Source organism: Manis javanica, chromosome 2 (genome assembly GCF_040802235.1).
Source record: "Manis javanica isolate MJ-LG chromosome 2, MJ_LKY, whole genome shotgun sequence".
In the NCBI taxonomy this organism is placed as follows: domain Eukaryota; kingdom Metazoa; phylum Chordata; class Mammalia; order Pholidota; family Manidae; genus Manis; species Manis javanica.
Genome location: NC_133157.1, coordinates 215,444,275 through 215,460,389, shown reverse-complemented (window position 1 = coordinate 215,460,389; position 16,115 = coordinate 215,444,275). Strand labels below are relative to the sequence as shown.

Below are 16,115 nucleotides of genomic sequence, written 5' to 3'. Positions count from 1 at the left end.
ATGTTGCTATTTTAACTGATCATTAGAAAATTGTTAGGAAAGGGTGAAGAGAGAGCCTTTAGGTTTTAAATCATGTGATCCCTTGCATTTTTATCTGGGATAAAAACATTTGAACAGATTTTTAATACTTAAAATTTAAGACCTTTTCTGGTTTTAAACAAATCGCTTAAATCCCAGAACCACTGCATTTTCCATCAACTTCAGTTTAGTTTATGTGATATTACACAATTCATTTTATTTCATGAGTAATTTATATATTGTTTTCTTTAAACCAGGACAGTTCAGATGAACACATTAATTTATAGCTTGTCTCCATTTTATGGAATAAATTGTGGTCTCTGATATTTTCTACTTTTATTAGGTTCCTATAAATGTTCTATTATAGTTTGGGTACTGTGTATATATAGGCTAGCAAAGAATAATAATGTCAATATCAGGACCATACTAAATTGTTGGGTTTTTAGGGGAAAATGTTATTAAATGAATATTAGTTGTCTTGACCCTTCTCAACAATTTAACAGTGCTATTTTAAGTGCATGTTTAGCATGAATTTTAATCAGCTTGGGGATGTTGAGCAGATCGCTGTCTTGAAGATTATCTTTTCAGATGAGGCAACTTATGTTAGAGCTGCGTTTTAGTTCATTTGCATTCTGTTTCAAACTTGGTCTTGTATATTTTTCTGCTGTTCTGTCTCCTTTTTACTCTTTGTCTCAATTTCCTTACGTTTGCAGAATCTTGGCTTTGATACAGTCAAGATCTTGTTCAAGACTTGGCACTTGGTCTTTTTATAAACCTAGCATTATGTTGTGGTCAAGTGAGGAGCATGAATTTACTGTAGTACTTGGTCTTGGTTTTTGAGTCTGGGGATTTGGATCATTATCCTTAAAATTTAAATAGGTAATTTATGACAGAAAAAGGTTAAAATTGCTGACAACAATAATAATAACCAGTGATGAAGAACTACATATTAAGTGTTAACTTCTTAAAGGCAGATACAAATTTTAAAATGCTGTTTGTGCATTCATCAGTCAATGTAGAACTTTTGATTTGACACTCACTGGTATACTGTAAATGAAATTTAGTGTAAACATACTATATACTAGGCCAGAGTTTGCCCATCGTTATTTCATATTTAGATTTTTAAATACATTTTCTTTTGAAAGAAAGAAACATTTCATCCATTTGCACATTTGTCTTCTTTTTGGAAATACTCATTTGTAAAAGCTTTAGGCTACTGTGTTATTAGGTACTACGGTAACCTTATTAGCCCATCAGATGGGTCCTCTCTTAAACTGTTCTACACCAGACTCAGAATTGCCCCCAACACAGTTGTTCTGCCAGTTCCTTACGATTACTGAGAGTAAAGCCATATTCTTTTATTAAATAAATTATTTAGTACTCATTCTTTATTTCTAAATGAACAGAAATATTCAGGTTACCGAAGTACTGCAGTTTTACTATTCCATCATTCTCATTGGTTAAATCTAGCCTAATGTATCTCCATGGTTGCGCAGCTACACAAATAATTTCATACAGATAGATATACTGGCATTTTGCATCAAGCTGTATGCAAATGAAGTATTCTAGTACATTTAAAACATTTAATGGAATCCTGTAGTTTACAAAGTATAGCCTATATCTTTAAAGTAAGTCATTATTCCCTTAATTTACACATGAGCACACACACGTACTGTTTGTCTCTTCATTGTACATTTAGACTTGCCCCCGGTATGCCAGCCAGTAGGTGCTGGGAATGAAAAGGTAATTCAGATACAAACTCTGCCTTTGAGGAGTTCTCAGTCTAGTAGGATAGAAATGCAAACTAATAACTTCCTTTATGTAGTTTCATTCAGGGTGTAGATAAGGATTTATGTAGCAGTGTGTAGATTAGACATCATGGAAGGCTTTCTGTTAGGTTGTGGAAGGTAAATTAGAATATTTGAGGCTCATTTAGTGAAGAACATTGTAGAAAGAAGGAACATGTACAAAGTAAGGCATGAATTGACATTCTTTGTTCAGTGGAACATACTGTTACCTGCTCTTGAGGTACTAGAAGAAGGATATTTGAATTATACCTGTATGATAAGATTTTATTTGAAAAGTTATGGTTCAGTTAAGATACAAGTCCAGAATTGCCCCATAAAATTTACAGCAGTTATGCTAATGAAAGCATATTAAAAATCACTGAATTGGGGCCTGTATAGCCTCTTCTCATTCTTGGAATTTTTTGTTTTATGATACTCCTGATTTCTATCTCATTCTAGTGACAAATCTTTAGCCTGGGTAACTACTGTATCTGTTAGTTCACTAAGTTGCGGTTTTGGATGGGGAGGACTTTTTATTTATTTATTTAATGTTCCTTCCCAACTTTCGCATAGAGGTTTGTTAATGGTAGAAGTTCTGTGTAACCTAATTTGCCTACCTCCAGGCTGACCAAAATAGGAGAATAAATATAGTGGTCATTTGTACATGAGAAATAATATCTTAATTTCTCTGATTCTTTGTTAAAGTGCCTTTCCATTTAGTCACATTTCCTCTAATTCTTGTGTCTTTTGTGTTACCTGTTCTCCTCCCATCTTTTAAAAATACTGATACCCACTCTTTTAGTCTAACTTTATTTTTCCATTTTACCTTTTAACATATTTTCAATTGCTTTTGCCTTGTACTTTGAAATATCTTTATTCAGGTGTCATTTTCTTATATTTTCCAAAATGATGTAGGATTATATTTGTTCAGAGATAAAAACATATGATAGCTTCCTTAAACTCCTGCTGGAGGCATATTTATATCTCTTGCATCCTCATTAATTCAATAAATATTTATTATAGCAAATCTACTAGGTACTGAGTTTATATACTGTACAGAGGTATGTACTATACATTGAAGTCCCTGCCTCAGTGAAACTTAGGAAGATAAATCATAAATATTTACTGAACGAATAAATGCAAGATTAAAGCAGAAAGACCCATATCACAATTACAATTTTTATGTGACTTAATTTTTTTCCTTTTGTAACTGATCTTTGCCTCCATTTGTATCATAACTTTAATTTCAGCTGTTGTTTTCAGTGACTTTTCTATAGGAAACTGGTTTGAAATTACTACAATACCTAATTTTACCCTCAAACAGTAAGAGCAACTGAAACACGCTTTAAGTTCCCTTGAACAGCTTTTAAAACTAAGCTTGATAAGTAATCACTATGCCTACTCTCAGTAGTAGATACTTTATTTTGCAGTCAAATGCATGTCTTTCTTAGCTGGCTTAGTGGCAGATTTTTCTTCAAGTAACACAGTTTTCATCTTTGCTATGAAAAATCAAAGTGACAAGTCTTGGTTGCACTATATAATACCATTTTTTGAAAAAATGTTTTATTTATACAGTCTTTCCTCCTCCCTAGTATTTTACCCTTCTGCATGACTTGCTGTCAGTAAAGTAGTGCTTATTACCTACCTGTCTGCTCTTTTCTGTTTGTCTTCATTTCTACAGCAGTCTTCAGCAGCTTTCAAAATTATAAATGTGACTTTCCTGTGACAGTTAAAAAATGTTTAATCAGTGTGGTGCTGGGTATTTTTCCCCCCTTAGGGGAAACTGGAATCTTCTCCTTTATTTTTAAATTTCTTGGTACTTACTAAACTTTTAGTAATTATGAACCACTTCCAAGGTCTATTTAAAACTTCTTGATAATGTTTCTTTTGTATGTAAGTCTCAGTGTCACATTTTTCTGTTAACAGTCACCACACCAAAAAATACATAGTTCAGTGTTTTCAAACTTCACAAATACCTTTTGATATGTATAGTCAAAATATTGTCCTTTGTCATGAATTCCCACTTCATGAATTCAAACTACAATATGTGTCTACTATTGCTGTTATGTCTGTAGTTTCACAGTTCCATGTGAGAAAGTATAAAACTGCTGTTTTATGCATGTAAAAATATTTTTCTCTATGCATTTGGTGTAAGTATAAAAGTTATGAAGTGCACTTTTTTTTAGTGTGTGTCAAACTTATTACTTTGGAGAATATGGTCTGGTTAAATGTGAAAAAATATTAGTGCTAAATGACTCCCTGGTTTTTAAAAAACATTTAACTACAGCATCAATATTTACTCCTAGTAAAACCTTGATAGCATCAGATACAGAGTCTTTATAATTTTTCATTTGGCTCCTCTTATATAATTATTTTATCATAGAATTTCATTTTTTAAGAAACATGATTCCTGAAAGGAAATTTGAAAAATACAGGAACAGATAAGAAAACAAATTCTTAAGTTGGCTTTGCACGTGAATATTACTTTATTGTTGTTGCGGTAGTACTGTTTTTAAGTATGTTGAAAGTAAAATCTGGTACCATAATTGCTGATTTTAAAAAATATGTGGTATGTTTTTGACTTGTTGGCAGGTTTAATAGGTGGAATTGAATTATGACTTGCCCCACGTGCAAAATAAAGTTACAGCTATTAGGCATCCGGTCTCCTAGTTTCATATGTGAACTAGGTTTCTTTAAATTTTCTAAGGAAAGGGATAAATCGTGTATTTGTGAGAAGGTGAAATGGGTTCAGCAAAGTCTAGGTACTAGTTTTGTATGATTGGTAAACAAAAAGATTTATCAGGAATGTCCTTGATTCATATTACAAATTTGGTCTGTTTCCCCTACCCGCCATAAGAGAAAATTTTAGTATGGTGGAATTCTGCCGGAACAATTCTGCTCTAAAACATTATGGTAATCATAGTGTTTATCTTAAGCGCTTAATGCTCTAGTGTTGACTGTGGTCTATTTGGAAAGATTTATGAAAAACTCAGTTTCCTCAGAGTACCCAGTTTTCAAGAAAAAAATTAAATGTATCATATAAAAAAGATTTATCCTTAGGGAAGCAAATGACCAAGTTATTAAAAACAGGATTTCTGTTACCTTGAGTCTAGCAGAGAGAAATCCAGACTTAGTCATCTATCAGCATACGTTCTGTGGCTGATACCAGAGGCGGCGCAAATGCCCGTATGTTTGTTTGTGTTCCTGATCATGCTTTGTTAACGGTACTTCCCCCCTTCATTTTTCTCTCACTGAAACCCAAGTACATAGGAACTCAGTTTTTGCTCTGTATTTAAAAATTTCAGTGATAATGTTGTGGCTTGAAGTATCTATTTTTCAGCAGCCTTATTAATTCTGCAGCAGTTTTTATAATTCAAACTCCTCTGCGTAGGGATCAGTCTTGTTGTTCATCAGCAGAGAAGTTCATTGGTACAGAATTTAAAATAGTCTCTAGAAAAGGGAGCATCTAAAACTATTCTTTAAAAACAGTTTAATTTTTTATAATAAAACTCAGTCATTGATATGAACTTTATAGGAAAATAGTTTCATTCTTAGATCATAGATGAGCAGGATATATTTAGGCCTTTCATCCATTGTAATAAAATAGATCATTACTCATGCTTTTACTGGTCGTGGTGAATATAGGAGTAAACGTGATTATTAACACTCATGATTTAAATTTTGTACTGTAATTCTCAAATTTGTTCAGTATACTGAGTTATGATTTGTAGCTTAATTAAATAGGAATAATTGATGTTCTCTTGATTCTTTGTGATACTTAGAACTTGAGGCTAGTTATTTAAATGTAGACCTATGGGGAATCTTCTCTTAGAAGTGCAAAGTTAACATTGAATAAAACAGTCATCATTAGAGATTTGGATTGTTCATTGCTTAGAGCTATACATATACTAAAAAAATCGTGATTGTAAACTTTTTTGTGCTTTCCTGCTATTTAGATGCCCAACCTACAGAGTCTGAGAAGGAAATTTATAATCAGGTGAATGTAGTATTAAAAGATGCAGAAGGCATCTTGGAGGACTTGCAATCATATAGAGGAGCTGGCCATGAAATACGAGAGGTAAAGTCTGCTTATACATTTTTCAGTAAACTAAAATTTATTATGTTCCTCTTCTTTTTAATCTCTGTTTTTTCTGCACACTTTAGAATATTATGTAGCATACTAAGTATTATATTTAAAGGAAGATAACTTGCATTATTTCAAAAGCGGTTACAATGATACAAGGGTAAAAGGAAAACTGTTCTGTAAATGTGTAATTTATGTATATTAAAGAAAATTTTACTTTTTTGGTTGCTCCACACCTAAAATTTACAGTATCCATGGGGTACTAATCTAGGGGAGGAGAGAGCATAACTTTCTTCGGCTTCTTTGTTCTGCCAGTCTATTTTTTCTGCTCCACCTAAGCTTCATAGGGAGGAGCTGAAGTCATCCTGTGGCCGCCTCCCTCCACTGTCTGATGACTTTGTATCACAGAGCAGGTGTTTGGTGTGGCTCCCTCAACTTCTCCCCGGCTCCACACTTAACCAGGTTTCCATCCTCTCTTTTCCTATTTCTTCTGTTTTTTAGAAGAAGCTGTTTTCCTACTTCTTAGCAAGACTAACTTGTCTACCTGTTCTCCATCCTCTTCTGGAACTTTTACTCTTTTAATTATTCTTTCTCCTAATTTCCTTTTCTGTCTTTTTCTTTTACTGACTTCTTCCCCTCAGTGTATGTACACACTCAGGTGTCCTGTACAACCCAAAAACTCTCTAGCTCTTGACCATGTATCTCATTTTTTCACTATCACATTTCTTGAAGGCAAAGCCCTGATTCTTCATTTTATCACACAGCAGAAGCTCCTGTTCTTCTCTGTAACTAGTAGTGGAAAAGTTTTCAAGGATCAGTGTATTGGGTTTACAGTCCATATTCAGCCTGATTCTGCTGCTGATGATCGGAGTACTAGTGAAGGCAGAATTAATAAGTGCAGGTACCAGAAGATGACAATTCAGTGTTGAACTGAGAGGCTGCAGGTTTTGGGTGATTGAGTGGATCTTTAATATACAGGAGAAGGGGAAAATGACTCTGTGGTTTGCAGTTTAGGTTAGCAGTTGGCAGTATCATTAACTGAGGGGAGTCATAGCTGACATGAACTCAGTTCACCTCCTGCACTGGGGCTGCTTATTCTCTGAATGTCTTGCACACGCACGCTGCCTTGCCTTTGGTTTTATCTGGAATATGCCCTGTCCTTTTCTTTCTCCCGTTCAATTCTTGTCTTTCCTTTAGATCCCTGGCAGTCTACTGCCTTCCCCTTACTCTTCTGCCCTAGCCCTTTGCACCCATTTCTTTTATGATAACCATTACTTTTTAAAAAAACCATTGATACTTCTTGTTTATATCTCCACCACTGTACCTCCAGCTTGAGGAAAATAAACCTGGTTTCTTACTTACTATGTTATAAGCACCTGCTTAGTAAGCAGGTAGTAACTCCTGAAGAAATAAATACAAGAGTTTTAGACAAATCTTGCTAGTATCATTAGTTTAAATGAAACCTAAAGATTTTAGTTGAATGAAGGCATGTAACCATTTTTGTGAAATTCAGGTTCTCTAAAATATTTTGAAAAATCAAACATTTATGGAAGTTGAAAACTTAAATGATTAAGCAGGATCCTAATTAACTAATTGAAAAATTAATCTTTCCCTATAGGTCACACCAATGCACAGGTTGTTGTAAAAATGTTTTGTAGTGTCTCCATGTTGATTATTAGTACTACAAATTATTTTTAATTGTTTTTTAGTGTTAACATCATTACATCTCTTTGAAGTTTGTTTTTATTATTCAGTTCTTATCAACTGGTTTACAAAAACAGTAAAGGAGAAAACATCTTGTTATCTATAGAGACAAAGACCATTACCTTTTTTTTTTTTTTTTTTAAGTAGAACTTTTAGGACTTTTTAAAAAAACTCCCCAAGTTGGAAGGGTTACCCTGTTTCTGTGTGGGAAAGCTCACTACAATAGAAATGTTTTCCCCAGAGTCTTTATGTTGACTTAATTGAATGTAGTTGAAATCTTCTACAAAACCACAAAATGATAGAAAAGTCTATAGATAGGTCATTTCAAAGAGGGCTTGTGAGGCTGTCAAACCAGGAGCTTTTAATGCTGTGACCAAAGTTCTCTGTAGGGCCAGAGTCACTCCGTGATGTCGTCTTTGTGAGGGAATAGAAGCTCTACCCACATCATCATTCACTCTTAGTATTCCATGATTGGCCATGTGGAAAAGTGAACAAATGTCTCAAAGTTAAAGAAAAAAAAAAAAAGGAAAGATTATATAGAAAAATAACATTGGAGAACAATAAATACAATGGGAGAATAAAAAGCAGTGGTAAGAGATTCAGCTTACCAGGCTTTAGAGACTTTTCTCAAAAATCACATAATTAAACTATTTGATAGAGAAATAAATAAAGTTGATATAAAATAGGTAAGCTAGAAAACTTTTATAGAAATAGCAGGTAAGTCTTCTGTAGATGGGGATAAATTGAAGAAATTTTCAGTGAGGAATGTATATTGATGCTTGGGTTTAACTTTATATAAGCATTAAAGATTTCTGAATAGAAGGATTTAAATTAAGAAAGGAAGTAAAAAAATCTGAATATATAGCAAATATACAAAGAACAGATATAACTACCATAACTCAATATGGTCAATATGAAGATTTAAAAGACTAGTAGAACAATCATCTTATTATGAAAAAGCACAGACAATAGAGAAGGCGTTCAGATTTACTAATGTGCATCACTGTCAAGTTTTACTACATACATTAATAAATTGTTCAAAGCTCAATATTGTTTCGTTTATGAAGAAACAGGTGATCTTAATACAAGTGGTATTATAACATGGGGTCTTTTGGAGGTCAGTTTGGCAGTGTGTAAAATAAAATCTATAAAATTATTTGTACTCTTATAGTGGATACTTATATTTTAGAAAATATTCTCCAAAAGACTGTCATACAAAAGGAAGATAAGTGTAAAAACCTTTATGGTACCTTACTTTATGTTAGCAACAACGTGGAAGCAATTTATAGTGTTGTTTTGAGGCCAGAGTTAAATGATCCACATAAAGACCATATAGCCCAATGCTTGACACATAGATCATAGACCAAGAGTTTACCATACTACTATGCTAATGATGTAGAATTATATGTATTTTTCTTAAGTAGCATTTTGTTAAACATGACTCTAAATTAGAATAAAATTTGACTGAAGATAGATCTGTTAAAAAAACAAAGTTTATTCTTTGGGATAAACCACTCGAGAGGGAAATCAGAACTTTCCACTAATGTTTTGATACATCTAACAGTTATACCATTTCTGAAAATGAGAGCTCTAATATCTGCTCCATGACAACCTCACTGCTGACATTTACTGAGGGCCATTTGTGTGTTCGGCTATAATGGGCAGTGTACCAAAACCTCATCTAACAGCAGAAAACTGATATGAAAGGAGAAGGAATCAATTACAAGGAGGACCATAAAATTGTTCAAAATTGTTTGACTTTATAACCGTAAAATTGTTATAAAAACGCAGCCAGTGTCTTCAGTTCTAAATCCAGGCAAGGCAAGGCCAGGGCAATACTCTACTCAGTTGTGGAAATGGTGACATTTGCTGGAGCATTTTTATATTATGAGAAAGAGTTGATATTATGAAAATTGTTTTTAGATCCTTGCCAGAAAAGTTGAATAGGCTTCTTGACCTAAGTGTCCATCAAATAGATGAATGGATAAAGAAGATGTCGTACATATATGCAATGGAGTATTATTCAGTCATTAAAAAGAAAAGAAATCCTGTCATTTGCAAAAACATGGTTGGATCTAGAGGGTATTATGCTCAGTGAAATAAGCCAGGTGGAGAAAGACAAAGTGCCGTATGATATCGCTTACTTGTGAAATCTGTGTACAAAACAAAGCAATGAACAAAACAGCAGTAGATGCAGAGACACTGAGAAGTGACTGGTGGTTCCCATGGGGATGGTTAGAGGGGGATAAAGGGGCATAGAAATTGCCAGTCATAATGTAGGTTGGTCACAGGATAGTAGTATAGCACGGAGAAGACAGTGATTCTGTAACATCTTCCTGTGCTGACAGATAGTACTTGTACTAGTAGGGGGAGAATTTAGTAATATGGGTAACTGCTGAATCAATGTGTTGAACACTTGAACTAATATAAGATTGTGTATCAACTATACTTCAGTTAAAAAATGAAAAGCAAAAAGGGAAAGTACAATAGGCTTCTTATGAGAAGAAATTTTTAATTTTTATTTATTTGCTTATTTCCTGAATAATAAATAATTTTTTACTCCTTGATATAAAGCATTGCTGAGACTGGGCTAAAAAGATTTTTTTATATACATTTGGATACTATCACAGGCTTTCTTTGACATATTCATATTAGTGTGAAATAAGGATTATTACATGTTATAATGCCAGGTTTTCTTTAATATTAAAGTATTTCTAGATAGTCACATAAATCGTATTCATTTCTATTATGTTTAAACATCATTTTAAAAAATTGTATATAAAAAGTCAAGAAAATTTGAAAATAGTGTCATTATTATAAAACAAATTGAGCAAATAATACATACATAAGCCCGTTTATTTAGTTTGTAGCTAATTTATTCAGAACACCCTAATCGAAATCCATCTGTTTTCAATTTTATTTTGCTTTCTTGTTTTTAATTTTATGTGGATGAAGTCAGTGTGCTAGTGCCTTGGGAAAATCTAAACATGTCAGTAGCTCTTGATAATGTTTATACGTGCCTCCCCCACCTTGATTATGAATTTCAGCTTTCACATGGTGTGTTTAGTTTGTTTGAAGATTGTTAGAGAAAACAAACAAGATTGTTGACAGAAGCATTAAGTCCCATAAAGGATTAAGAAAGGCATCCATAAGCAAAAGGAAGATGAAAGCAAGAAGATACATTTCTTTGGGTGTAGCCCTCTATTACCTAGTGGTTTGAAAGGCTGGGCATAGAAAGAGGCATATTCATGTTCATATTCTAGGGTCCCTAGATTATGGTTTATTTTATTCTTTTCAGATTTGAAACTGATTTTTCACCTTATTCAGGGAAGCTTGAGAAAATTTGATTGCAAAACAGGATTTAAGTTAGAGGGAAAAAGTATCTGACAATTTCTAAATTCCATTTTTCAGGTTGATTTAGGCCGGTGTTTGGTAGGTGTCTTAAAGCTAGTTTGGACCCTGCAATTTGAATTATTGGAAATTTCTTAGCCTGTTCTTAGAGTTGTCATCTTCATTTTTTGCCTTACTCTTTGGTGTCCTTTTATTCCACTAAAGTGATCTTTGACAAGAACTATTAAGAACCTGTGTGTGATACTGGAAACAATTCAAATGGTTTCTTTTTGTGGCTCTAATAAGTACCAAGGCATAATATTTTTGACAAACACATATCTTGTCATTTTTTAACTCTGTTATATCCATGTTCAATGCCAGGGTAATTAGTGATGTATTATAATAGGTTTAAAGTATCCATACAATTGAGAAAGCCTGCTTTCAGCATTCCTGGGTCCATTATTCTGTATCCTGTAGATTGTACCATTGTTTCCTATATTTGCTGAAGCCTGTATTATAATGTAAAAATAATACTATTGTGATTTTTAAAAAGATCTAACTATTTTTATTCTTTGGATTTTGAAGGCAATCCAGCATCCAACGGATGAGAAGTTGCAAGAGAAGGCATGGGGTGCAGTTGTTCCACTAGTAGGCAAATTAAAGAAATTTTACGAATTTTCTCAGAGGTTAGGTAAGTTGAAAGTTTTGTAATTATGACTTCCCTAGTGAAAAAGACACTGATTCTGACACAGGAAATAATGTAGCGTATTTTATGTTCACATTGTTAAGTTACGTCACATAGGTAAAGCAAGCTTGTTAGCCTTTAAGATTACAGCATAATCTTTTTATCATTCCTATCAACCCAGATCTTTAATAATTTATTTAAAACATTTTCCTCAACAAACTGTAACTTCCACAAGGAAATACCTGATTTCTTTGTATCCTAAGAGGTCCAGGTGTGAGAAACCACTTGTAGAATTTCTTTCTAGCTCTATAGCAGGTCCTTTCTAATATGTGGGACCTGATCCTCAGGCCCCTTGGTTATTCAGGTTTTTGTGTCCTTAAAATCATTGCTGATTATGATCAGTTCATGTGTCTAAAACTATGCAAGATGAGAAACAGGAAGCTAATGATACACCCACAGTTACCTAGGGAGTTATTACAGCAAAAAGAATTAAAAACCACTGCTTTCTTCCTTGCATGGGTAAGTTATTCAGAGATCAGAATTGTGCCTTCAATAAATTGAGTAAGCAAAATTGGAATTCCCTTTCTTGGAGAAGGAAGACGCAGAGTAGGGAAGATTTAGCCATTTAGCTGCTTGTATAACCTGAAAACATAAATTGGAAAGGCTTTGCTTTGTGAAGTGGTGGACATGGGGGAAGAAAGATAGATGCGTGTCAAAGGTATGAAACATTTACATTTAACTTCTTGACACATGTTTTTATGTAGTCTTGACTTGTGAGTCAGATAAACATGTTACATGTTCTAAATGCATGCAATTTGATAAGAAAACCATGCTGTAAGCTAGAAGTTAACTGGGGCTCATAAGCTAAATTTAGACCTCAAATGCCAATTGTTTGGTCCACATCATTTTTTAAATTCCTAATCAGTTTTTAGTTTAAAAATTGGTGATTATTTGGGTTTTGGGTTTTGTTGCTTTCTTTAGTCTCCAGTGCTTTGAAATAATCAGTAGCTCAGGCAACAATTGATTAATACATTTGCATCTCAGTTGGCTGCAGTCAAGTGGCAGACCAGTTGTGCCCATTGGCTAGGGCTTGTGCTTTCTCATTTGTAATAGGTCCCTATTGCTGCCTGACTTTTTATGTCTTGCTCTCCTTTTCCCTTTAGATTTTCCCTTAGCTATTTGTGTTCGCAGCCTCTGTTTTAAAGTTGAAGTTCTATTTATTTAAAAATGCCAAGGTTTAAAAAAAAATAAGAGAATTGCGATTTTTCCTTAGATGAAATACAGACTTAGATGTAAAGACAAATAATAGTTTAGAGAGAGTATTTGCATAAGTGATCTTTCCCTTACTAGAAATAAGAATAGTAATTTATTTCCCCAAGCATGACAAGCAGTTCTTTCACACTACTTGCCATTCAGTCTGTAGCTTTGTAAGCTCCGAGAACGTAGGGCTTTTAATCTTGGTTATCTTGACTCCAACATAGTAGAGTTTTTCTTGTGCTGCTAATTCCTAGATATGTTTGGAGTTAAATTGCTTTAGAGGGTGCTTGGGCCTACTCAGGCTCATCTTGGCCTCTTATATTTTGTTTGTTGAGTGAGTGATGGATTAGTGAACATGAACATCTGATATATTAAATATGTGTTGGGTATTTAGGAGAAGCAATAATAATGGATTTTAGGCTTTGGAGGCATAATGGCCTATGTTTAAAATCTGGTGTTTGCCACCTACGAGCTGTGTGATCTTGGTTACATCATTTATATTTTCTGAGCTTCAGTATCCTATCTGGATCTCCAATCTGTGGATGCCTCTGCTGTAAATCCACTAAACCTCTTGTCCCTTCTTTTCCTACCTCACTGTTGAGCAGAGATGAGGATAACCACAGCACGTGGAGTACCACATAACTATCAAGATGCTCATGGTCCTTCAGAATCTTGCAGTCCCATGGAGAGGGTTGCTTGACCTGAGCACTCTAGATATACCTACTGTGGGCTGTAGTCCAGAAGAGGGACCCTGGTACCCTGCTGGTTTGCATATTTATATAGGAATGGGAAGTGTTCACAAGACTAATTTGGAAGATACTGAGCTTTGCTGATGGTTTAACCTGGGAAGTAACCTGCACTTCGTTTCAGTCTGAGGCCTTCCCAGGTGAGGCAGCTACCTGAGGGAAGATTGTGTGACCAGACAGTAGACAAACTTAGTCTCTCCTCAGTGTTCCTGTGCCAGGGACTTATTACAGGGACCACCTCTGGGAATCACAGTGAGGGAATGTATTCTACATGTTGACTACTTTTCACTGGGCTGAATTTATCAAAGTGTATCCGGAAGATCCCTAAGTGCCCACAACAAGTATCGTCAAGTCTCTTGGCAATCTTAAGTCTCCCACAGTCCACATCCTTTGGGTTGTCTTCTGAGGATCCAAGGACTGGTGTTGGATAGTAGGTGGATCACAATGGTGAGAGTAAATGGCTCTTGTCTCTACAGGTAGCTTTCCCCAAGGGCCTCCTCTTCTTAGGCATCCAGTTGTTTCCCCTGTCATTCTACCTTGTGGCCTAATCTATCTATTATTTCTCCCAGTTGGTCTCTTCCTAACAACCTTCTTGTATAGCTTTGACTTCTGCACTGGTCAATGAAGTAATTTCTTCCAGAATTTAGGGCTTAGTAGCCCTTAATTTCTTCTTTGTCCCCTACTTTTTCTAAGAATCATAATCACGTGCTTTGTTTTAGAAGTGTCATCAGAGAGACCGATCCCTGCGTCCTCTCTTACTTGACCTCCCTTTCTTTCCAACTCAGCCAGAGACCTAAGCCATCTTCTGTCTGATTCCACTCTTGATGCAGAACATTGTGGGCTAGTAGGACTGTCTTATATCAGTCCCCAAAGAGGTGTCCTTTCCTGGCAGATCTGTCATTGAAGGCTTTAGCCTTTCATGGACAGAAGTACTCTGACTGTGGTCACTGGCCGTCCGAGCTCTGTCAAATGACCTGACTATACTCCTTGGGGTTGGGGGGGGAGCGGATCTTCTATCCCCCCAAAAGGTAGACCACTTGGAATGCTGAAATTAACCCTGAAACTTGATAAAATCTAGGAAATGCAGTTTTCTTTTTTTCTTTAATAGCCTACAACAGTATTTTTTTCTCAGTTTTTGTTTTTCCCTATTCTCTTATCTCTCAAACTTTGCTTTCCATTTCATTAATACAGACAACATGGAATGAATCTTGGGAGAAGTAAACCATTTTTCAAAATAGCCAAAAAACATTTTTCTCTTAATTGATCTTCACATCCATTTTTGAACCTCTATAAGCCTACATACTCCTACAATCCATTCTCCATCTGGCAAAAGAAACGGAGCTTTTATGAATGCTAATCTGATGGTATCCCTTCCTTGCTTTTGAATAGTCTTCCTGGGGACATCAGGCTGGCAAGGCCAGGATCTCTAACACGGCACACAAACTGTGCACATTGTTGTGGTCTTGGCGAACTCCCTGTGCTCTCGATTCCACCTGTTTCTTGGTGGAGTCTTCCGGTCTCCTTGCAGTTCCTCTGCTATGTGGTGCTCTTCTCAGCTCAGGATCTGGCTGCCTGCCCTGTCTGTTGGCAAACTCTTACTTAATCCTTAGTGTACACTCAAGTCTCAGCCCAGATGTCACTTTTTTAGGGAAATCATTTCCTGAGCCCTCAACTAGGTGAGGTCACATTTTTTATACCTTCAGTGTGCTGTTACTCTCTTAAAAAAACTCACATAACAACTGTAATCTTTGACTTTCTTCTCTCTGTATAGTCAGGCTCTATGTGGGCACAGGGCAAATGTCTACCTTCATCTCTGATTTCCCAGTGCCTGACTTGTGGTAGACAGTATGTTTTCTGACTTTTATAAAAAAAGGATAATAAGTGTCATCTGGCATTGTGTAGACAACAAATAATGTGTGTGAAGTGTCTAGCCCAGTACAGGGCACATGGTAAGACACATTAGAAGTGCCTACTATTGGTAGTAATCAGATGAATATTTCATAAGGTTACAGAAGGCTAGGTAGAATATTTTGAAATTTGAGAGATTTTGTGTTAACAGTGGAAAGAATAAGGCTGTCGTGTCAGAGACATCTGGTCTTTTACAGCTATACCCTTGAGATCTACTCTGAAACTCAGTTTACCCATCTGTAATGCTTGTCATAGTTGATGGTGATCTTGATTCATAACTGTCTTCATAAATGGTAGAGCTGGTATCTTTGATGTGTCAAGGATTGATGATCTGACAAAGCTATTATCATTAATAATTATTTGTTTATTAATCTGACATTTACTAATGTCAGATCCATCTACCTCTGTAAACTTTTACTTTTTCTCTGAATATGTTTTTGGCTTTGTCTTCTGATTTTGCAATCTGTAACTGAATTAGTTTGATTTCTTTGATTTTTTTTTTATGTGAAATAACCAGTATTTCTATTTTAAACACAGTATTTATTAGTCTGGCATTCCAAAAGTAACACTTATTTCAAAGGGGCCATTTTACATAT

At 35.0% G+C, this 16,115-nt stretch overlaps 1 protein-coding gene across 19 annotated transcripts in view; it reads left to right on the top strand.

Annotated features, from left to right (window-relative positions):
* CYRIB (CYFIP related Rac1 interactor B) overlaps window positions 1-16,115 on the top strand; it is a 147,879-nt gene that overhangs the window by 118,550 nt on the left and 13,214 nt on the right. For all 19 annotated transcript variants that reach the window (XM_073230138.1, XM_073230136.1, XM_073230132.1 and 16 more), the window contains 2 exons: window positions 5,762-5,883; window positions 11,509-11,614. In XM_073230138.1, the coding sequence (XP_073086239.1) occupies window positions 5,762-5,883; window positions 11,509-11,614 (228 nt within the window). The remainder of the gene's footprint in view (window positions 1-5,761; window positions 5,884-11,508; window positions 11,615-16,115) is intronic.